This window comes from Tenrec ecaudatus, chromosome 9 (genome assembly GCF_050624435.1).
Source record: "Tenrec ecaudatus isolate mTenEca1 chromosome 9, mTenEca1.hap1, whole genome shotgun sequence".
Taxonomy (NCBI): Eukaryota; Metazoa; Chordata; class Mammalia; order Afrosoricida; family Tenrecidae; genus Tenrec; species Tenrec ecaudatus.
The window spans coordinates 106650618-106676168 of record NC_134538.1 but is presented as its reverse complement, the minus strand read 5'-3'; the positions used below and the strand labels follow the sequence as shown (position 1 = coordinate 106676168).

Below are 25551 nucleotides of genomic sequence, written 5' to 3'. Positions count from 1 at the left end.
AAATGTTACAAAAACGTCGCGCTCAGCGTTATAGGGTTAGATCGGCCGTGACAAAAAATGAGGTTCAAGCAAAAGAGCTTTTACGAAAAAACTCACAGTGACCAGAGAACCTTCTCAGGAGATGCCACTGGGTGAACTGACTCAGAGCAACTGGGAAAAATACATACTAAGAAAGCTCCGTTCTGGCTAACACAATTCCAGTTTTTTGGGGGGGTACTCCTCCCCCTCATAAGTCATACTGTACTTGGTTATATAATACTTTTATTTAGATTTAGGCAGCATTATCACACAATAAAAGCTCTCTTAACCAGCATCCATTTGACTTTCAGTATTCTCTTTGTCAAATTTACAGCAAATGTTCCCAGATACCAAGTTTCCATGTACTTGAATTGTAAAGTAAGCTTACAAAAAGGCAGATGCTAGCCTTGTATGTCTTCCTGTGTTTACTGTTAAAAATATTAAAATTAGATATTTCTGTGAAATAACTAAGTTGAATATGTCAAAGGTTTTTTTTAAGTCAAAAGTATTTGTAAACTAATGTATTTTTGAGGTACCTATATTATAATTATAATTATTCATTTTAACTCACTAACTGCTAGGGATATCAGATACGAGGTCATGAAATATAAGTGAAATTGGATTTTGCTATCTGATATTTTATACTAGTTTTGCAAAAAGAAATTTTCTTTATGCTAACAAATCACAGAATTATTTAATATTTTTAAACTTGATTATTAAATGAACCCTGAACTTTTTAAAGCAATAATTTTTTTTCAGTTTGAGTTGATTTAAGTTTATTACCTTTCCATGATTTCTTCAGTTTTAGTCATATACAGTTACCTAGAATGCTACCTACTTTATCCAGATTTTAATAGTAATGGCATATTGGTTTACTTCCATTTGTTTACTCAACCAGATATTTATTCGATACGTATTTTAAGTTAAACTCGGGAGTACTGATGGAGCCTAATAGATTGCAATATGCTATTAGCTCTACTGTTTTTCACTTCGAAAAACATTTCATTTTCTTAGTCTTTTAACTCTTCTACTATTATTTTATCCCTTCTCAATTGAAGTTTGTTCATCTTGAATTTTCCATAAATACGTATGTATTCATTTGCTCACTTTAGTTTTTTAATGAACCAAAAACCCCAAACTGAACTCACTGCATTGAGTTATTCTGGTTCATAGTGACCCCCTAGGACAAGGTAGAACTGCCTCTAGGTTTACGAGAGTAACTCTTTATGGGAGTAGAAAGCCTCATCTTTCTCCTATTTGTGAACCAATTCTACTTTCTGTGTTTTATCATTTTTCAATATTCTAACATACACTTTCAACTTTAACCCCTTCTCCAGCTTTCCTTAGTATGATTTGCTGCACTTCTTGTTTCTTTATATAAAGAGAGCTTAATGACATATTTTAATAATCAGAAAGTTCTGGTTTCTAAAAATTTTATTTTACCTGTGCTTTAAGTATTTTTTTCTTCTTGGTCCTAAAGATAGCCCGTGTGGGTCTCAAATGATGGAACCATTCTCACCCTTTGGTAAATAGGTTCTGTCTCCCTGAACTCTGAAACTATTGTTAGGTCTAGGTGGTAACCCCCAGCCCACCTAGTCAGCCTCTCTTCTCCTTTCTGACAGTTGGAGAGATTCCAGTTGGACTCATTTGATTTCAGTGAAGGAGAGTGCTTGTGTTGGACACAACACAAGGGTTCTCTAGAGAAACAAAACCAGGACACTTACGATTTTAGATAGATAGATAGATAGATAGATAGATAGATAGATAGATAGATAGATAGATAGATAGATAGATAGATAGATACAGCACAAAGGAATATAACAGCCAATTAGTCCACAGAGCATTATAGAAGACTGAGTTCAACTCACTTCTGTTGAACAATTAATTTACTAGAAGACCTTCAACTGACAGGTACAACTGGTTCAAGGTCAAGGAAACAGACAGCTGAGTCTTCAGTACAGCAATACAGGCAGTCCGGCCTCAGGCAGCAAACAACAGGATGGTCACCAACTGTCAGCCAAACAACAGGGTCTGACTGTTCCAAGCTCGAGAGATATATGCACCAGCAGCATGGTATAGCAGGTCTCAAAGGAACCTCAAGCTCTAGCAACATGATTCACGGGTTGGGTGTCCCAGTGGTAGTGGAGCTCACAATTTGAGGCAGAGAACTAGCTAAGGCAGCCACATTGCTGATCCAATCACCAGAGAGCAAGCGGGGAGGGGGGGCAGGCTTGCCAGGCCTCCAATTACACTATGACTATTAATCCCACAAGTTCTTATTGGTCAAGTTGGCACAATAAACCTACCTATCAGAGTGCTTTAGACTGGAAAAGAGAATACTTGATAAGTCACTGAAGGTTTATCAGAATCTTGACAAACAGACCTTTGGGGTAGGAGAATTCAAAACGGATCCTAGTATATTTGAGAATTTAATTTATAATGCAAATGATAATCTAATGAGAAAAGGAAAGATAATTTAATAAATGGTGCTACTATGATTGGAAGCCATCTGGAATAAAATTAAGTTTGAATAAGAGACGTAGACTCAGTCAGTCAGTCTTAGAGAAGATCCAGGAGACCTACACTAACTCAAACAGAGAAAAACCCCTGGGTTCCTAGGACAAAATCCTTAGGGTCTAAACAAAAGGTAGTTGTATTAGACGGTCTTAATTTTTATATTTTAGATGCCATCAATATAAAGTCAAAATACAAAAAAAAATTTTGTTTGGGAAAAGTATCATTATACAGGATATATTAGTATATATTAATAAGAAATTGGTAAATAGCCCAGTAGGAAAATTATATGGATAGGTAACTTACCAAAAATCTAAATAAGCCCAAAAAAACCCTGAAAACATACTCAAATTCCGTCATTGTCAAGGAAATGCAAATTAAAATAGGGAACTATCACTTTTCAAATATTTAAAGGAATTACTCTGGAGAAGGAAAAAGGTACAGCCTTTCATTGGAAACAGAAATATATATTGTTATAGTCTTTTTGGAAATCACCTACCATTGTCTTTCAAAATTATGTTTCTTTAAACTCATTATTCCTATTCCAGATAATTTATCCCCAAGGAATATAAACATCAATATGTATTTATCCATGCCTTTCAAAAGTTTGTAGAAAATAGAAAAGACAATAGAATTTTGCTATGGACTTTTGGAGGACTTGTGTGTACTGGTAAATTTACAGCACTTTTAGTGGCAAGTAGCTTTAAGCAAAGCAATGAATATTTAAGTAAATATGATTGATAACTCATTCCACACAGTTCACTAATATATAACCAAAAGTCTGCTGCCATTGGGTTAGTTCTTAGTGACTTTGACAGTGTATAGGGTTTCTAAGGATGGTAAATCTTTACAAGAACAGATAACGTCAACTTTCTCCTGTGGTGCATCTGGTGGGTTTGAACTGCTGACTCTGGTTAGCAATCCAATGATTACCTGACTGCCCCCAGGGCTCCTTCATTAACATAATATTATAGACACTTGAAAAAAGAGTTAATGTTAGACTAGCCTACTTTAAGAGATTTCCAGGAAGTTGCTTAAGTAGGAAAAGCATACAAAGTTTATATAGTCTGTCTTTTTTTAAAAAAACATTTTTTTAGGGACTCATACAACTCATCACAATGCATACATATACATACATCAATTGTATAAAGCACATCGTACATTCTTTGCCCTAATCATTTTCTTTTTTTATCCCCATATCTGTTCTTTATTTAGAAAACAGGAAATGTTTATACTGAATAGCATATCCCCATTAAACTTTATGGCATGCAAACGTAAAAAACTTCCATACCCAAGTTGGTATTATGAATCTGTATTATAAACATGGTAAAGCAAAATGAAATTTGTCCAACTACCCTAAAAATGACGTTTTGACAGACTAATCTACATCATATATCCAATTGGTATTCAAGGAACAAGTTTTGACTAGTAGAAAAACATTCTGGTAATATGAGACATGGCCAAGATTCTTAAAAGACTAAAATTAAAGACATTCTTTTAGATTTCTGTCCTTTAATAATGTTCAGAGACGAAACCCACAAAGATGCTTCCAGCTCAGTAACAGACTGAAGAAACTTGGTGAAGTTGGGTTTGCTTTGTAGACCTTGGCCCCGATCTTCCTCAGAGGAGTGGCTTGTTCCCTTGTGGGTTTTGTACCAGTTTTCCGTAGCCACCTCTCCCAGCGTCATCGTCCTGCCGGTACTCGTCTCGGACCTGCCCCCCGAGCGCCCTCGGCCATACTGTCTGCCTTCCGTAAAGCCCGCGTCCCAGTCTGTTGGAATCATTCGGTCATCCAGACGAGTTCCGTTTATGTATCGCATGGCGTTTTCTGCATCTGATCTTGAATAGTATTCTACAAAACAGAATCCACATGCCGTTTTCTTCACTTTATCCAGGCCCATGGTGATTTTCTTTGTCACCACTTTTGCTGAAGAGTTCATAGATTTGTTCTTCAGTGGTGTAAAAGGACAGGTTGTCAACATACAGAGTACAGCTTTTCTTCAGTAATTTTTCTTGCTCCTCATAATCACCCCGGAAGTGCTGGTCCCGGTACTCGGTTAGCTCCACGTAGGAGTCGCTTCTCAGCGCCTTCAGGAGGCCCCCGGACATCGTGGGGCGACGCGGACGACGGCGCCCAGGCTCCAGCGGCTGCAGAACCGCCCTAATCATTTTCAAAGCATTTGCTGTCAACTTAAGCCCTTTGCATCAAGTCCTCTTTTTTAGTCTTTTATTTATATAAAAACAATAGCGAGAAAACCACTGTATGTGCTTGTGTTTGTATATATTTATATAATTAGATAAGCCTGTAAAACTGAGGGAAGATATATTTGGTTATAATGAATTTACTGATAGAGGTAAAATCGATGTCAAGAATAAGCAAGGAAATAATAAAAGGGTCTGCTTTAAAAATAATATACCTTGTATATCCATGCATTTACAAATGTTGGATAGGTTCCATAGAGATTCGAACCCTCACGCACTGCTAGCAGGACTGTAAATATATACAACCCACTGCAGACAGTGATAAGGTGCCATATAAAACAACTGGTAGTAGAAATTCCATATAATCCAGCAATCTTCTTTTGGGGTATGTAGCTTAAAGAAGCAGAACAGACATATGCATATCTATGTTCATTGCAGCACTGTTTACAATAGCAAGTAGGTGGGAACTACCTGAATGCTCACCAGAAGAATAGATGAAGAAACTCTAATACATACACACAATGGAAGACTCGAAACCATGATGCAGAGTGAGATTACTCAATTACAAAAGTATCAATATTATGAGACCACAATTACAGGTGAAAAAAAATATGAAAACAAGAGAGTCATTCATACCAAGGAACAAATTTTAGAGATGGCTACAGACAGGAGGGTAAGGAGGGAAGAGAAAGTACCAGACTGAGGCCTGGGTGTTAACTGATATAATGACTTATAGTAACCCACAAGAGGGAGAAGAGTTCAACTGAGCTGCTGAAGGTTAATTTGGGATGCTGATTCATAATTTAAACAATTGGGGGGAAAAGTTCATGATCCAAAATGAGCCCCCACCCTTTGCTAATTTGCATCTGGAAATACAGGGAATCCCAGGACGGATGATCCCTTTAGGAACAGTGGTGAGAGTGTCCATACTGGGAGTATGGAGTGAGGGTGGGGTCTAGAGGGGGAACCTATTACAAGGATCTATAATCTACATATAACATCCTCCCTGGGGGACAGAAAAGTGGGTGAAGGGAGACGTTGGAAAGTGTAAGATATGACAAAATAATTTATAAAGTATCAAGGGTTCATGAGGGAGGAAGGAGTGGGGAAAACAAGCAGTTGCCAGGGGCTTACGTGGAGAACAAATGTTTTGAGAATGATGAGGGCAACGAATGTACAAATGTGCTTTACACAATTAATGTTATGTATTGTGATAAGAGTTGTCTGAGCCCCTAATAAAATGATTTTTAAAAAGTAGTAGGTATTTGTAGGAAATATAAATGTGTGTGTGTATAAATTAATAGTTGTAGTAAAAATGAAGGTTTCTAGTGCAATGTGTGAAGGGTGCAGGACTTAGAGTGGTAATCAGCTGTACAGCAAGAAAGTGAACTGTTGTTTAATGGACCTAAATACTGTTATAAGACGCTGAGTATGCTAAGAACTGCGGTTCATTTAACTTTGAATGGAATGCATGCATACGAAGTTTTTCCATTTGTTCCTTTTTCTCTACATTTGTACTCTGAACCCAGCAACTGCAGCATCCTAGACCAGTGGTTCTCAACCTTCCTCATGCCGTAACCCTTTCATACAGTTCCTCATGTTGTGATGACCCCCAACCACAACATTATTTCCTTGCTACTTTATAACTGTAATTTTGCTACTTTTATGAATTGGGTGACCCCTGTGAAAGGGTTGTTCGACCCCCAAAGGGGTTGTGAACCGTTACCCTACACTATACAAGAAGGGTACCAAAAAAAAAAAAAAACTAAAGAAAAGCTCCACTAGGTGGAGCTTTTGTAGTACACATCTCCCACCACCCCCTTGCCCACCAAGCAAGGAACTACGTGCATCTAGTGGCATCCCCTGGGAAGGTTCTCTCTGTTCAGTGAATTTTTTCATAAAAGCAGTTTTGCTCGAACCTCGTTTCTTTTGTGATGACCGATTTAAGAGAACAGTGTGTGGCTGTGAAATGTTTTCTGCTCTGAGAAAATGCCACACAAATGGTTGTGATGTTGAACACAGCTTCCAAGGACAGCGCTATGAGAAAAACTCAAAAGTGTATGAGTATTTTTCTCATTTCACAAAAAGTGAAGTGTCGATTGATGACAAACCTCATTCTGGAGTCCATCAAGTTCCTGAACCAATGAAAATGTTAACAAAATTTGTGCACTGTGCTTGAAGCCCAACAATGGACAATGGAAGAGATGGGAAAGTTATCTGGACTATCTTGGAGCTCTGTTGGGTGAATTTTAATGGAAGATTTGGGAATGAGAAGGGTTGTTACAAATATTTGTGCCTCAGGTTCTGACTGACCAGGAAAAAAGTGTCCAGTGGAAACATGCCATGCTTTGAAAGATCATCTCTCTGAAGTGACCCAGACGTTTTTCCCAGGGCCATTACTGGTGATGAGACTTTGTGCTATTTTTCCAAGTTCAACCCAATCAAGCCAATGAAAGATGACATTGTCACCTCACCCCCAAAAAACTCAAGTGAAATCAAAGATCAAAACATGTTTCATTTTTTATGGGAGGGGTATTATGCATTTAAGTTCATTCTACCAGATCAGTCTATTAATCAAGCTTTGTACTTAGAGGTTCTGAAAAAATTAACAGTGTGTGACCAAAAAAAGGTCTGATTTGTGGTAGATGGCAGGACTCATTTGCCACCATGACAGTGCACCTCCTTATGCAGCCATCTTTGCACCAATTTTGGACCAAAAAAACAACATACCTCTCTTGCCCACTCACTTTATTCTCCTGACTTTGCTCCCTGTGACTTTTTGTTTTGGTGAATAAGAGGGAACACGAAAGGATAGTGATTTGATGTCAAAGGGGTGAAGAAAAAAATGAGGGATGTGCTGTCAGCCATCCAAACAAATGAGTTTGAAAAATGTTTCCAAGAATGGAATCGCAGATTTGAAAAATGTACTAAGTGTAATGGAGAGTACTTTGAAGTCTATAAGGTTGTTTTGTTAAAATATTAAGTATATAGCTTTGAAAAAATTGTGTTTTAGGGGGTACCCCTCGTAATGTTTGGATATAGTCAGGTCTCCCCATGTATTTCTATGTTTAAGTCATAGTATCCTGATACACCACCAAATGCACTAACTGTATGTGATTGGGAGTGGGGGAGGGGTGTAGAGGAGTAGGTGGGGGCGGGGATAGCTGTGTAGTAGATGTCCATAGCTATTTGTATTTTAGCTATAAAATTTTATGGGATGGGCCTACAGTGAACAATTTACCCTGTAATCGCCTTGAGAAAAAGTTTGCTACAGTGGGAAGAAGGCACACTTTAGAATAACAGACATTGTACTGATTATGGTAGCGATTGTACAACACAGCTTGATATGATTTAACTATGGAGTGGTATGATGTCTGGATTATCTCCTAATAAAATGGTTTGGTGGGGGTCGGGGAAGATTTTTCTACAAGATGCGAGCTTGTATACATTATTTAACTTCCCTGACTCTTACTTTCTTCACCTAATATATTGAAGTTTGTTGGGAAGAACAAAATCATACATGTAAAATGTCTATCAAAATGGAGGATAAGAGGCACTCTGGTGGCATCGTGGGTAATACATGGAGCTTCTAACTACAAAAATGGAGTGTATTAGATGAAAAGAAAAGAGGAGGAAGCTTAAGTTTTTATTTTTCTGCCCTTTATATTATCATGCTCACTTGGGCTAAACACAGTTCACTTAATATAAAGTTAATAATTCAATATAGCTTTTATTTATAGCCATGATCTCCTTAATTGTTCCTTCAAGTTACTTATCAAATGATTTTTAGAATGTTATTATTTTGGCATTTTGACATGTTAGTTTTGAGCTAGATAGTCATTTACAACTTGACATCGGTGAAGTCAATTGCAAAAATAGATCTTTTCCTTGAAAGAGTTAAAAGGGAAATTAAAACCTACATGAATATGAATTTAACAAATTCCAAAAGAGATGGGTGTCATCTCTTTTGATTATTAGTAGAAATCACTTAGGATATTGACTTCGTTAGATATTGAAAGCTTCATTCAATCAGATCTTTAAAATGTTTAAATTCTGTTTTTTAAAATTTGATAGAAATAAATGCCCAGGTATTTATTTGCTATTACTATTTTGTTCCTCAGATGAATTTATTTTTAAATTTATCTTTACTGTTTCATTATTACATAGCTCTTTTTAATAAACTCTTTATTGTGAAGTGTTTGGAGGTTTACAGATCAAGTTTTAAGTTGATGCAGTAAGTCTATATTCCTTACATCTTGTTTTGATATTTTTAGTGTTGTTCAATGTAGGACCCATAGGATTTTCCAGTATTGTCATACTGGAATCTCACTCACACTGCCACTAAGTGAATGCCTTTTCTGTTTTTTGAGAGATACTCATTCCATTTTTTCTTAAAGACTGGGACAGGGAGAAATTACTTGAAGCTTGGATGTCCAACCCAGAGAACTGCTGCCAACGATCAGGTGTTCAAATGCCAACTCCACCACCAAGTGGGTATAATGCCTGGGACACACTCCCTTCTCCGAGAACTCCAAGGACTACACGCTCTTCTGTAACCTCTCCAGATGAAATCAGTTTATCTCCTGGGGATTTGGACACAAGCTTGGTAGGATCTCATGTTTGATGATTTGCTTCCCATAATAGTGGGAGGAGGGGTTTCTTTTACTTTTAGCGTATTCTTGTTACATGGAACCTCTGGTGTATTCTTATAATTAAATCATATATCTTTCTTAAAGCATTCAGGTATTTATGTGCTTTGGAAAATATCAGAATTTTTTTTTGCAATCTTCAAAGTACAGATTGAAAAAAATGTGTGCCTTGCTCATTTCAAAATAGAAAGCATAAAAAAGTTTGGCGAATCTATCAGCTGTACTTTCTCTTAAAAAATTCCACTTGAAGTTTTAAATATCAAAATTAATAAAGTTGAAGGAGTTTGTGATAGGCATTATAAACCCCAAATAGGAAAATAGTTTCTTATAGTTTATAGAAAGTTATTAAATTATAAAATCATCTATGACATTTTCATAATTGTGTATCTGCTTCATCAATGCTTTTGGAGTTTTCATCTCACAGTTTTATAAGTTTCTTTTTATGGAGAAACAGTACTGTTGTTCTCTACATTTTTAATTGACATGCCACTGGTCTGTTTTTACAGGAAAGCTTGATATTTCTTTTTTGTTTTTTGTTTTTTTCAAAATTAATAAATCTTTAATTTCATAGGCTTGGTTCTCTAAGAAAGCAAAAAAAATGGCACTCCCTTGAGTATACATAGAAATTTATATCAAGGAAATGGCTCATATCAATATAGAAGCAGGGAAATGCAAATCTAAGCAGGATACAAATCCATGGGTCAGAGATCATAGCAGATATTACTGTTGATATAATGATAGAAGCTTCACCTGATTTGCATAGGATTGTCCGGGAGAACACAAGCTGATCATTTCAAAACAGGATGCATCCAAGGTCACCAGGTCAGATTTGTTGATGGAGAGACAATGAATCCAGGGTCAACAGATCACCTGATAGGTCCCCAACTCAAATCCAAAGATCCAGAGGTCAATGGACCAGATGCAGTATCCATACCCCTTAGAAAACAAATGTTCCACTTACATTACAAGCAGGCCATATGGCTGAGGCAATTAATTATTATAGTCCACTATACCCTTGATCATTATGTAAGCTTACAGATGGACTCAGCTTGATATTTCTTGAGTGATTTATCCACTCAGAATAGGTGATAATTTTGAAAACTCATTTTATCTATGCCTTTTTGCTAAATATAATTCTTCACTAACTAGCATTTGTAACATAATTAAGTTTGCTTCTCATAAATTATCATGCATAATTTTGTAGTGGAAGAACCCTGAGTAGAAACTTAAATTGCTACTCTGAATATCCCAAGTTGCTCTACTGAAAACACAAACTGACTGTTTTTACAGATTTTCTGTGTAAGCATAGAGTGAAGGACATGATGTTGGAGTGGTTATTCTGCACCATGTAATTTGATCTGGACCCAAGTAGATTATAATGATTTATTCTTTTTTCCTTTCATTTCCCAGTATACAGTTGCTGATAAATTTATTACATGTATTTTGAAATAGGAGTTTGATTTTTTTTTCATTAAAACATTTAAATCCTACAAGATACAAAAGTAGGCATAGGTATATGTTGTTCAGTCAAAGGTGGACACAACTTTAACTTCACTCATAACTTTGAAACACTTAACTTTTGTAATTTATCATTATTTGCCTACTTTTAGGAGCCCTCGCTTATAAGTTGGGCTGCTAACCTCAAGGTCAACAATTCAAATCCACCAGTTGCTCCTTGGGAGAAGCATGTGGTTGTCTGTTCCTTACCAACTGACAGCCTTGGAAACCCTAGGAAACAGTTCTACTCTGACCTGTATGGTTGATCTGAGTCAGAATTAACTCCATGGCAATGAATGTGGTTTGGGTATATATTTTTTTGGTTTTTTTTTTTAGTTTACAGTGAATTTATTGTTTTTACTCCACAGTATTACTTTATGTAATTATTCCTCTTTATCTCCAGTGTGATATTTGCATGTGCAGTATTTCTGTATTTGAAGACCCCGTGGATATGCCCTGTGGACATGACTTTTGTAGAGGATGCTGGGAATCGTAAGTAAACCCCATAGCATCTCTTAGTGCACAATAGCATTCTTACTTGCAAATAAAATGAATATACTTTCAATAATTAATGATACAGGTTATATTAGTTTCAAAGTTACACTGAAATGTACTATGGTTTATTACTAAGGAAGAATATGCTTATTTTTCTTATTTTGATATCTTGCCACCTAACTTCTCATTCATGTTATCTAGCTTATTAATGCAAGATACTTTAGAACAGAATATATATGGATAAGTTTTTTAGTATTCTCATTTATAACACATTTAATACAAATTTCAAATCTAGACATTAATAATCAAGAATTACTTCTGTCTTATAGACAAAGTATGTTGAGCATTTCATTTTGTGCTTTCTCTGATTTTATAACAAATAGTCTTGAAATTTTGTAAGAATGTAGATATTTTAAATTCCCTTATTAATTCAAAGTTTTTGCTAGGGAATATATTACAAATGGAAAATATATCTCACTTCTCATGATTATCTATATTTTCCTTACAATGGCAATGCCAAAATTTTATATTTTCTCACCACACTTAGCTTTAATGTCATCCTTTTCAAGATAGGTTTGTAAACAAAATGAGAAAAAGTCAATATGATGAGCAATACAGGATCATGTTATCTCTGCAGGTAAAAAGCTTCCCTATTGATGATGTAAGTCAAGCATGTTATTAGTATTTTATGAAATTCTAAAAATCAGAAATTTCCACCTGTTTTTATTTTTTTGGCGTACTGGATATAAAGTAGAGAAAGCCCAGGAATACACGTGGACAAGAGGACAACTCTCTGATCCAGGAGTTTCCTGTTTGGTTATTCCTGCCCCTCCAGATTTCTGGGGTTTTGTTTTGTGTTGCATTGTTTTTACAACTTTTCATTTACATACAACAAACTAAGTAATCTTATAAGCTTCGACCTATGTATACACCTGTGAAACAATCCCCACAATCAAGGGAGTGAATATCTGCATCACCTCAAAATGTCTTCGTTTTTCCTGCCTTTCTTCCCTCTCCCTCCCTCTTTTCCTCACTTAGCCCTTGCCCCTAGTCCATAGGAAACTACAGATCTTTCAGTTACTCTGGCTTAGTTTTTAATATATTTTAAATCAATTTTTAATTGAGGAATGGGGCAATATTTCATGTGGAAGGAAGAAAACAAATGGTTAAAAAGTCAAAATAAATAAAAATATCTACTCATTCTTTTAAAACATGCACTAAGTGCACTCTGTTCTTATGTCTTACTTGTTCATGTCTGTGGCAATCAAACTGATTCTGACTCATGGCAGCACCTTGTGTGCAGAAGAGAACTGCTCTATATCAAGGACCAGTAGTGGTGTAGTGCTTACTTCTTTGGGCTGCCAACCACAAGAGCTGCTTCAAGGGAGGATAAAGCTTTCTACTCTCATAAATAGAGATATATAGTCTCAGAAGCCCACAGGGCTTCTATGCCCTGTCCAAAAGGGTTTGCAAGGAGTTGGAATGGACTCTGGCACTGAGTGTGAATCTAGAGTTATTCAGATCAAATCAGTACAGCTGATAAAGGGCCTCACAATCCAAAATGATCCTCAACCCATTTCTGGAGGCAGAAAATCTTCCCAATTATACTTTTTTACTTAACATGTTAAATGTATTATGTAAGGTCTATTACCTAAGTTATACCAACTCTTGAACTTGATTTATAAGGGAGAACTGAGCCCCTCAAGGGTTTTACTCTACCATTTGTCTGTCAGTTTGTTGTACTGTGGTGGGCTTTGTGTTGCTGTGATGCTAGAAGCTCTGTCACTGGTATTTCAAGGACCAACAAGATCACCCAAAGTGAATAGGTTTCAGCAGAACTTCCAGACTTAGAACAAACTACAAAGAAAAAACAGACTGTCCATTTCAGAGGAGTTTGCCCCTGAAACCTTATAGATAGCAGTGAAACACTGTCGGACAATTGAAAACTTCACGAGTAGAAGCAGAACATTGTCAGAGATGGTGCCATAACTGAGGAAGAGCCGTCTTTTCAAAGTAGTTAACCATGATGACATGGATGGAGCAAACCTTTTGGGAGTCAAGCCTTCAGGACCTTCTTTTGCTGAGAGGACACAACTCAAAATGAGAATAGCTGGAAACATCAATTAATAGAACTTGGAATGTAGGAAGTGCAAATCTAGGAAAATTGGAAGTTGTCAAAAATTAAAATGCCACATATAAAGATTGATAATTCTAGGTATTAGTGAGCTGAAATGGACTAGTGTTAGCCATTTTGGCTCTTAAATCCTTTACCTTGAAACAACCATCATGCTTTGGTATGCTTCGGAAATGCCTTTTATTTTCTATTCAAAACAGAATCCTAAAAAAACCAAAGCAAAACTGTATTCAAGATTTAAAAAGTTGATAATTTTTCATTCTTTCATGAAATGACATACTTAAGTAAAACTGATTTTATTTTTAACTGCAAGTGGTAGACAGTGAAAACTTAATAGACTACTAGTACAGTTAGGTGTCACTACCCAGTTTCAGGCTAAAGCACCAGCACAATTAGCCTAAAAAGGCAGGTTAAGTCTTGATATCCTTTAATAGCTTTAATCTTATAAAGCCCTTGGAGGCTTTAAGGGCTCCCCTCAGTGTGCTTGAGAACAGCTGCAGCGCCTCGTTCTTCCTCACCTTGCTGAAGTGCTTGTCCTCAGGACAAGTGCTGCTTAGCTGCAAATTCAGATGCAGAATACCCAACTCTTGAGCTATACTGGTTTTGTACAGTGTGTGGATTTCAGATTTATATTGAATAGAGATAGGAATGTTTTTAAACATACCGAGTTTAAAATGTCTAGGGAACAGATAGTGAACGTGTCCTGTGTGTAATCATAAGGAATAGCCAAGGAAGGAAATCTGGGCTATAAATTTCAGAGTCATTTGCTTATCCATGATAGCTTAATGAGTTAGGGGTAATTTTGTCACTCAAGCACACTGAATGTGAAGATTTTTGAGCAAGAAACTACAGAACAACGAAACATAAGTAATGAGTGGAGAAAAGGGTACAAGTGAAAAAAATGAACAAGGAGCAACCAGACTGCCAGAAAAACAAGTCCTGGAAGCCAGAAGGAAGTGTTCAGCAGTGTCTGGTGTTCCAGAGAAGTCAAAGAAGATACAAAAGTAGAAGTCTTGAATGAACTGGGCCGAAGGTTAGTCATTTCAGCCTGAGTGCTGCAGGGGGAGAAATGAAGGAAAGGGACATGGAGGAAGGAAGTATAAATTGTCATAAACACTCTTGTCAAGAGATTTAATATCAAAAGAGGAAAATGGAACTAAAATAATTCTTTGGTTAAGAAAGTTTTCAGAATGGGAAAAACTAGTGTATTTATTGTACTGTGAATGAAAGTCACTAAGAGAGTAAAGGTGGGGGATAATTTAGGTAGCGCAAGCCCCAGAGCAGGCCAGAACATTTGAGGATTAGCCTGGGAGTAAAACTCTCACCAACATGAGTGGGAGGGAAGGCAAAGGTAACCACAGTTGAGTAATGTCAAAGAAGACATTAAGAAAAGGACCCTTTTTCTCTGAAGTACCAAGATGAGAGTATGAAGGAAGAAGAAGATAGAGCAGTGGAGCAGATCTCACGTGGTCTCAATGAGGTGTTTTTTTTTTTAATGAAGTGGAATTAAAATATTAAGAGAACTAAAAGAAAGAGATACAGTCAGTGAAATAGTCATGCTGTTAATGGTAACAACTAGGGAGTTGTGATTTAATTGCCAGGTTTTCCATTTATTTGCTCAAGGTTTATTTGCTCCCTGGTAATTTACACTTGAGAAGTTTGTTTGGTTCTTGCGTTTATGGAGACAATGTTAAATAGTAATCCTTGCTACAGTAATTCTTAACTTTGTTAGGTATCATACAGGTATTTCACATACATTACAGTGTTTACTCTGTATATCAATACTGCAATATGCATATCATTAACTGTTTCACACATCACACAACTGAGGCTCAGAAAGGTTAAATGAATTGCTGAAAATCATAGTTTATTGGTGGCAGACCTGAATTTTCTAACTCAAAATCCCAATCCTAGCTATGTAACTACCTTGAGCTACATTCCTGCCACTCTCCAAGATACTTTTTGCCATAACTTCAGTTAGTGTGCCTAAGTAGAATGTAAAACTCATTTTAATCTTCTGCCCAAAGTAGTATCAGAATTCAGAAAGGCATGCTGTATTCCATCACCTCCAAAGCTCTTGAATTTGCTGTGATTTTTATACCTTTTCTCCTTTTTACTTAAAGCTGTAGAAAAATGAAAATTGAATATGATCTAAGCTACTCATTTCTGAATTTTAATGTTAAATAAAATGTATTGTTTCACAGGTTTAGAAAGAATATAGCAATACAGGAATGTTTATAAAAAAAAATGAATGACCGGGCAAGTCAGTAATGATCAGTCATGTCTGAATTTTATGAATTCATTTAATTCATTCATTTAATATTACATTTAATACTCTGCATTCTTTTAATTATATGCTATCATAAAATTCAGTATAAAGAATAATTTCTTGGAGAGTATACAAATAAATTTTACCCTTACTCTTTTTCTGTCAATTGGTAATTTCGATAGGTTTTTGAATCTGAAAATTCAAGAAGGTGAAGCTCACAACATTTTCTGTCCTGCATATGATTGCTTCCAACTTGTGCCTGTGGATATCATAGAAAGTGTTGTTTCTAAGGAGATGGACAAACGATACTTACAGTTTGATATTAAGGTACACTTACAGTTATCTGATTTCTTCATTATAATTTATTAAACCTATAAGGCGGGCTTTATGTCATTTTGGATTTAATTTTGAAAACACAGTAATAGTCCCTGACTTTTGTCGCTCAAAAACGTTTGATTAAGGAAATAAGAGGTAATAAAAATTCTAAGCTAAGATTTTTTTTAAGATTGCAATCTATTTTTAAATTTTTTAATTTCAATAAATCATTTAAGAGCTGTGGCTCTCACAGCTCTTATAACAATCCATACCTCAATTGTAGCAAGCACATTTGTACATATGTTACAATCATCATTTTCAAAGCATTATCTTTCTGTTTGAGCCATGGTATCAACCCCTTTATTCCCCTTAGTCCCCAACTCTCTTACCTAAGATTTTATAGTAATTGGAGGAAAGTAAAAGCTAAACTAGTTAGCTAATAACTATTAAAAATATTGTCCAGAACAAAAGACTAATTTGCCTATTATACTTTTATGACTAATTAATCAAGATAATATTAAAATTTCTGAAAGGAGATTATCGTATATGCTCCAGTATAAGCTGACCAAATATCTGCCAAGGCACCTAATTTTACCACAAAAAAACTGCATAAAAGTGTGTTGAAAACCTCAGCTTATATTCGAGTGTATACAGGTCTTATATCCATATGTATTTAGCAATTAAATTATCATGATTAACTTTGAAAATGTATGATTTTTTTTTCCTAGGGAATAGTTTGCTTTAATGAATTAAAATATTTATTTCATCTTTCGGTTTATCTTTTTAATTTTCATTCTATAATAATTCAGAAATATTCAAATTCTATTTTTGTGGAATTTAAAAGGTGTATTTTAATTGCCATTTTCAGTTTTCTAATCAAAACTCCAATATATGAAATTTATAAAGTAAAAGTTCTACTACTTTAAGTATAAAGAACATTATAATACTGATTTTTATATTACTGGTATACCGTTTTGAAATTTAACTTTCTAGTGCACGTAGTAATCACGTGAGACTATTCATATATTTCAGCAGAAAATGACAATGGATGAGAACATTTTACAATTATATATTTATGTGAATAATTATACTCTTTTAATCACCTGGTTATGAAAGAAAAGATTTTTTAAATTTTGTTATGAAGATAATTGCATTTTTCCATCTGATTAAGGTTTACTATACTTTCAAGTGCTATTTTAAATACTTCTTGACTTTTATTGTATTAATTTTTACTTTAATGTAAGTTATCATAGATACACTGTATTTTAGAATTCAGAAATAAAAAGTCTGTTATGTGCTTTGTTTTTGAACAGGCTTTTGTTGAAAATAATCCTGCCATTAAATGGTGTCCTACTCCCGGCTGTGAAAGAGCAGTCAGACTGACAAAACAAGGGTCCCATACAGCTGGATCTGATACGCTCAGCTTCCCATTGCTGAGAGCGCCTGCTGTGGATTGTGGGAAGGGACACCTCTTCTGTTGGTTTGTATATTTGACATTAATAAAAAGAATATATGATAATTCCGATTTCTTTTGTGCTAGATATATGCTAGGCCCTAAGTGCAAATGTTCATTGTATATTGAAAACTCCCAACAGTGCCATGAGAGTTGAATATAGTTATAATCCCTACTTTATAGGTGAGGGAACTGGGGCATAAAAAAAGTTACCCAGAGTAATGCAGTAGTTACCCACATGGCAGAAATTGATTTCAAAACAACTATAATGTCAAATTATTTACCAAAGACTAGGAAATGTTTAGAGAGTTAATTCTTCTTAAAGTATAAGGCTTTAGCAGTGTGTTCTAAACAGAGGTAGCAGAATTACTGTGGAAACTTCAAATTTTTGTCCTGGGCACATGAGATTTTGATTCAATAGGTTTGTGCCTGAATCTTTTAAAAAGCTTCTAGATCAGCAGTTCTCAACCTGTGGGTTGTGACCCCTTTGGGGGTTGAATGAACCTTTCAGAGGGGTCGCTCAATTCATAACAGTAGCAAAATTAGTTATGAAGTAACAAGGAAAATAATTGTATGGTTGGGGGTCACCACAACATGAGGAACTGTGTTAAAGTGTTGCAGCATTAGGAAGGTTGAGAACCACTGATGTAAGGGAATCGTGGGAGTGGAGAGGAGAATTCTGTCTTCTCATTTTTAATGTTAAAATGTTGGTGGGCTTCCAGAACGCGGAAGCAGAAACGCCTATGTTAGTACATCTCACTTTGTTGAACTGATTACATTTACCTGCAGTCTGTGGCACTCAGAGCTACACTGATCTCCCGAGAGCAGTGGTTCTCAACCTGTGGGTTGCGACCCCTTCCACAGGGGTCGCTGATTCATAATAGTAGCAAAGTTACAGTTATGAAGTAGCAACAAAAATAGTTTTATGGTTGGGGGCCTCCACAACATGAGGAACTGTATTAAAGGGTCACAGCATGGGAGGTTGAGAACCACTGTTCTAGATGATTCTAAATCGTAGTTCTAGTTAAGACTACTGATTGCAGGCTTTTTGTATATTATTTTGATTAATATTTGGTGTCTGATAAATACTCTGTAGCTGTGAACTGGTGACATACCAATAAAGGATAAGATTAAAGTGATTAAATCATCAGGAAAAATATTTATTTAACTCTTTGCAGGTTTCAGAATTTATTTAATATGCATAGAATAGGCTTTGCTGTTGTTAGATACTATTGAACTACTTTCAACTCTTAGCAGCTCGATGTACAACAGAATGCAATACTACCTAGTCCTACATCATCCTTACAATTCCTGTTCGAGCCCATTGTTGGAGCGCCTAAATCATTCCTTCTAAGTGAGGAGTTTTTGGTTTATTTTCACTGACCCTCTACCAAATATGATGTCCTTTTCCAGGGACTGCACCTTCCTGATAAACATGGTCAAAGATTGTGACACAACATCTCACCATCCTCGCGTCTGAGGAGTATTCTGGCTGTGCTTTTACTAAGACAAATGTGTTTGTTCTTCTGGAGCATGATTTATATTTGATATTCTTTGCTAATGCCATAACTGAAAAATCAATTTTTCTTCCGTCTCGATGAACTGTCCAATTTTCACATGCATATAAGATCATTCAAAATATCATTGAGTCAGGCACACTTCAGTTGTCAAAGTGACATCTATGCTTTTTAATACTTTAAAAAATGGTTAACAACCTGTATGATCCGAAGATAACAAAATGTAAGTATGATGAAAATAGATGATGTAAAACAGAGAGCTTGCATTGTGAACACCCAGTTTGTAGAAGGCTGTGGAGGACAGTGGGAGCCCAAAATCCATCTGGAGAATCTAATCAGAGTAAGCTGCTGCAGATCCCTTCTAGCCACAAGTGAAAGACTATAAAAACTCTACTATCAGGCAGAGATTATTGTGAACTTGATTATGGTGGATTGAACAATGAATGGTATACTTGGTCAGTTGACCTCTCTTAACCGAACTTGAATTTGCTCTAGGTTCAAATTTTGCTCACTTGTTCCACAACAGAAATTTCTCCTCTGCCTTTTAAAATGTTGATGATGGCTGTTTCCTTCTTACTCTGTTTTTTTAATCATTTTATTGGGGCCCATGCAACTCTTAGCACACTTACACATTCGTTGCCCTCATCATTCTCAAAACTCTCGCCTTCTGCTTGGGCTCCTGGAATCAGCTCCTCGTTTTTCTTCTTTCTCACCCCTCCCCCCACTGCTCCCTCATGAACCCTTGATAATTTATAAATTATTTTATCATATCTTACACTGCCCAGTGTCTCCCTTCATCCAATTTTCTGTTGTCCATCCCCCAGGGGAGGAGGTTAAATGTAGATCCTTGTAATCTGTTTCCCCTTTCTACGCCCCCTTCCCCTCTTCCCTCTCAGTATCTCACCACTGGTCCTGAGGGGTTCAATCTATCCTGGATTCCCTGTGTTTCCAGTTCCCATCTGCAGCTCTGGTCTAACCAGGTTTGCTAGGTAGAATTGGTGTCAGGGTAAGCCAGCCCCTAACACATCATTACGGGTCCAGTAGGCACCAACTGTATAGCGATAATAAGATCATAGTAAAGTTATAGAGAGCATGAGAGATAGATGGGAAATATTGAAATAAATGAAGTCAGACACGATTCATGGTAGCATGCTCACCTCATCCCCGCTTGGTTGTCCACGTGGAGGGAGGGAGAGATCTTTAATGCTAGCCCAGGCTTTTTATATTCTCTGGGGACATGCAAGACCCCTAATTACAGGTGAGAACATACATCACATGGAGGGGTTGTGCTATAGGTAATACAGTAATGGGAGGGGGTGATCTAGCGGTATCCATATAATAGGAAGAGGAGGGTTTGGGGGTATATATATGGCAAGATGGGTGGATCTTAGATACAGGATGACAGCCTAACTTTGGATGTCACAAAGCAGGTTTGGCCTGTTCCCTGGCTCAACTGATAGAGACCATTATCGGTGGGGTGTGAACTCCACTACAGGAACCAAGCTAATGGTAGCAGGCCCCCACCCCTGTGGTGTGGGGAGACAGCAGTCTGGCAGGGACTGCCTTCAGGGAAGATGCCTGTGAGCATCTGACCTCCCCCCACAAATTGGGATCATGATAATTGGGGGGAGGAAGCATTTAAGAACTAGGAGAAGGTTGTGAGTTTCATCCATGCTACACTGAACCCTGAACGACTCATCTCCTCCCCACTACCCCTCAGCAAGGGGATGTCCAGCTGTCTACAGCTGGGCATTGGGTCACCATTGCACACTCCCCTTTATTCACGATATTCCCCCCCGTTGGTGCTTGATACCTGGTCCCCTCGACCCTCTTCATTATTTTATCATTTTCTTCTTGAGGTTTTATTTTTGTTTTATATTATTTCTATTGGGGGTTTTTCAGTTTGTAAAGCACAGAAGTTGTTGCTTTCATAGAGACAATGGTAAATCGGGGACATGGGGGCAAGGGGATTTGGGAAGTGAAAATGTAGGAGCATGGAGGGAGCATCAGAACTGCTTGTGATGAAATATATCAACTCTTTATAAAAGCATTTTAACTTATGGAAGTGTATGACGCGTAAAGATAAAGAAACTACTTTAAAAAAAAAGAAGAAACCAAATTTAACCAATGGTTATCATGGGTAAAGGAGAATGACTTTTGGCTTAGGTGGGCATTGAGTTTATGTTAATTGTGGCGGAATAATTTGGAAAGGAATGTCAATGATTATACAAGAGTATAGTCAATGTCACTGAATTATACACACATAAGAGGTGTTGAATTAGAGAATGTTTTGTTGTGTATATTTTTGCCACAATTGTAAAAATAGATGAATAGCAGTGAGAAGAAAATATTCCAGAATTGATTGTGCTGACAATTTTACAACTCTTGAAATGATTGAATCATTGAATTGTAGGACATGTGAAGTGCCAATAAAACTGTTTTTAAAAAGGAAATGAGACTGGTTCAGCATTGAACTGCTAGCCGCCCGGTAGAGAACCCACCAGCTGGCTCCAAGGGAGAAAAAGATGAGGCGAGCTGCTTCCTGAGTTACCGGCCCACAGGAGCGCTTCTACCCTGTCTTTTCAGAATCAACTAGCTGGCAGCGAATTTGTTTTTGTTTTGTTTTTTGCCACAGATTTACCTAATGCAATCCATCATTTGATTTCCTGACTGCTGGCTACGTAGGCACTGATTATAGATCCAAATAAAATAAAATCCGTAACAACTTCAGTTTCTTTCCTGTTCACCATATCGTTTCATTAGTACAGTTGTGTAAAATTTTGTCTTATTTTGAAGTGTGATCAGTCCATACTGAAGGCTACAGTTATTGATTATCAGTAAGTGTTTCAGCAAGCCAATTTGGGTCATGTGCATATTGCAGGTTGTTAATGAATCATTCTCCAGTCCTCATGCTGCATTCTTCTTAATAGCCCAGCTTCTCAGATTATTTGCTCAGATTGAATATACGCACACCTTTCCTGATTTTAAATCATTGTCCTCTTTTTCTGTTCAAATATGGGCCTCTTGGTCAATATGTATGTTGTACAGGAGCACAATTAAGTGTTTTCAAATTCCCATTCTTCAGTGTTATCCATGATTTTGCTATGATCTACCCAGTTGAATGCTCTTGCATAGTCAGCAAAACACAAACATTGGTCTGGCACTTTGTTCTCAACCAGCATCCATTTGACAATGATATTCCTTGTTCCACACATCTCCATCTGGCTTAAATGTCAGACAGTTCTCTGTCAGTGCAACAGTATTTGAATTATCTTCTGGAAAATTTTACTTGCATATGGTGATACTATTTAATAATCTCTATATTTTCAGTTCACCTTTCTTTGGAATGGACATAAATACAAATCTCTTCCAGTTGTCCAGGTAACGGTCTTCCAGATTTCTTGACAGAGGTAAAACACCTCCATGTCTTTATTTAAAATCTCACGTGGTCTTTCACCAATTCCTAGAACCTTGTTTTTGGCTATGCTTCCTATGCAACTTGGTGTTTTTCCTTCATTACCATCAGTTCTTAATTGAAATAATTGAACATTTAACAATTGTTTTTTTGTACAGCAACTCTGTTCTGTCTTTTTTGATTCTTCCTGCATCATTCAATATTTTACCAATAGAATCATTCATTATTGCACCTTAAACTTGAATTTTCTCACTTCTTTCAGTTTGTGGAATGCCTAGCATGTTCTTCCCCCTTGGTTTTCTAACTCCAAGTTTTTGTATGTTTCATTATAATCCTTATTTTGTCGATCTCCTCTTTGAAATCTTCTGTTAACTCTCTCAATTCATCTCCTTTCACTTTCGCGGTACATGTAACAGTATGTCTCATGTGTTAGTGTCTCTTCTGCCATCCGTTTGGCCTTCCCTTTCTTAATTTTTAATTTGGTTTCTTCTGTTTTGGGGTCCTTGATTTCATCCCAGAACTCATGTGTCTTTCGGTGATTAGTGTTCAATGCATCAATTCTGTCCTTAGTGGCTCGAAATTCAGAAGGGATCTACTCAGGGTTGTACTTTGGCTTTTGATGACTTTGTAGCTTCAGAAGTTGACCTTGCATGTGAGCAAATACTACTCTGCTTGACCTTCTTCTGAGCTTCTCCATCAACTCTTGCCATCGATGTAGTCAATTTTTATTCTTTTGTATTTCATCAAATAAATCCGCATGTAAATTACTATGGTGCTGAACAAAGGTGTTTGCAATACCAACTACTGGCCCTTCTTTCTTTTAACCTTTTCCATCTCAACCACCAGTAATTATCAATGCAACTTGATTGCATATGAACAAATTATTAAAAATGTTAATATCTTCATCATTGGTGTTAGTAGTTGATTGCATTAACTTAAATAGCCATTGTAACTGGTCTTCTTTAGGCAAATGGATTTTCCTTGTATGAAGACTATTATCAGGTAAACCTTGAATATTTATATATTTTTAAAATCTTTATTGGGAGTTCATACAACACTTATCACAATCCTTACATACATCCATTGTGTCAAGCACACTTGTATATTTGTTGCCATCATCATTCTCAAAACATTTTCTTTCTACTTGAGCCCTTGGTATCAGCTCCTAGATAGCTATAAAATTCCACTCTTATATTCCTAACAAAAAACAAAATCAGTATCTAGCACTGTTAGCCACTAAGACAGCATAATTGTGAAAATAACTCTTGCCAATTTCTTATTTTCATCATTCGCTGAATATTTATTGAGCAGCCAATCCATGTGAAACATTCAACCATGTAAGAGCTCAGCAAACTCGTCAGCACCTTTTTTTGAAAATAAACTTTAAAAAACAAACTTTTATTGGCATAAAGCTACAGCTATCCATGGAGGTTTGTTTACATTTTGTGTATGGTTCCTTTTGGGCTAAAGCAGAATTGAGAAGCTAGAACACAGATATATGTAGGCATATTTCATTTATGTTTATATACAGGGAGTTCCAAGCATTCATGAAAATATTACATTATCTTTTAATTTCATTTTCGATGAAATTTTTGAACCCCTCATACATATACACATACATTCTCATTCTTTCTCATATATAAATATGTACATACACACATATTAGAATTGTTACAGTAACTGCTTCACCCTCAGAGCATTAATTTGCCATCTATGTACCTTCTTAGTGTCAATGCTTATTTAATGTGAGAACTTTGTCCATAATCTAAGTAGAAATTCTGAGTAGACCTAGTCACATGTTGTCTAATGATCTTATCTCGTGTTTCAACAAAAAGCAAAATAGTCTTCGTGCCTAAAGAAACCTTACACGAGAGATTTTGATAACATAAACATGTGATTATAATTTTCCTTCCTTTTCCCGGAAAGCTCAGAAATATTTCTATAAAAATGATTACAAAAGCAATAACAAGCTTCTAAGAACATATGACAGAATCAGATGAGAGCTGTGCTCAAGAGAGATGTGCTGGGTTAGTTCCTTATGTTGCAGCTTATATACATCATCAAGTTCTGTTCCCTTCGTGGCTAAACCTGCCATACTTACTTCCCCCTGGCTTAGGTTATTGCAATTTTTCCGTTCTGCTAGACAAAATTATCCCCAGCTGGTATCAAAACTTAGTCTTTTACTTGAGCCAGTAACTTTCTCTCCTCCATTTTTCTTTCTATTAAGGTAGAATGTACTACTATTTAATGTCACTACCTTCTAACCTTACATGAAATCTCTCTTCTCTAAGGCAGTTTTTTAGAGATTGGTTTCCGAATACTTCTTCGCCACCAAAATCTTGGCTTTCCAGAAGCAGAGTTCTTTTTTTTTAATTTTTATCATTTCTCTCCTCTATCAGCTCAAAATCTCTACCGGTCCCTTTATTACCACTATCTCTATAAACTGAGAAACTTAAATAGAATTCTTTTCCTAAAGAGTATTTTAGAATTATTCACTAAAATTGATTAGCACAAATATTCTAAATAATGTAGTTTTATGTGAAAAAGTATTGCTATAAATCAAAATATTAAACACAAATATAAAAATATGAAGCTATTATATCTCAGTATGTATTCCATCTAAGTCTATGCACTTCTGAAGGTGACCTTTCCATCCCACTTTACCCTTCCCAGAATTCTGCAATCTTCAGTTTACACTATGTCAAAACAGCAGTTTGGGATCCTTGAGACCAAAGTTGTCTTCCTTTCCAGTGTCCCAGTGACAGGACAGTCCTTGCAACCCCCCAAAATGAACAAGTGCAGTGTTGTAATGGAAAGAGTTTCAGTGTTACTTCTAGCATTTCTCAATTTCCTTAAGACTTTATAATAAGTCCCTGTGATTGTTGTGTTCTTGGAATAAGTCTATCAAAAGCCTCCCCCCACTTGAAATTCTAACAAACAGTATCTTTCTGAACTGACCTCTCTGCCTTGAATTTAACTAGCCCATCAGCCTGAGCTGCCACTGTTTTGATTGGATCTTGTTCACAGAATCACATTGGCAAATCTAAGACTCTTTCCCTGTTGCAATTTGCTT

At 36.3% G+C, this 25551-nt stretch overlaps 1 protein-coding gene and 1 pseudogene across 4 annotated transcripts in view; one reads left to right on the top strand and one right to left on the bottom strand.

The window, feature by feature from the left end:
• Positions 1-25551, top strand: part of ANKIB1 (ankyrin repeat and IBR domain containing 1) — a 180876-nt gene that overhangs the window by 123239 nt on the left and 32086 nt on the right. For all 4 annotated transcript variants that reach the window (XM_075558424.1, XM_075558423.1, XM_075558422.1 and 1 more), the window contains 4 exons: positions 9132-9340; positions 11284-11372; positions 15961-16105; positions 17407-17573. In XM_075558424.1, coding sequence (XP_075414539.1) covers positions 9132-9340; positions 11284-11372; positions 15961-16105; positions 17407-17573 — 610 coding nt within the window. The remainder of the gene's footprint in view (positions 1-9131; positions 9341-11283; positions 11373-15960; positions 16106-17406; positions 17574-25551) is intronic.
• On the bottom strand, positions 3941-4678 carry LOC142456472 (nuclear cap-binding protein subunit 2 pseudogene; annotated as a pseudogene).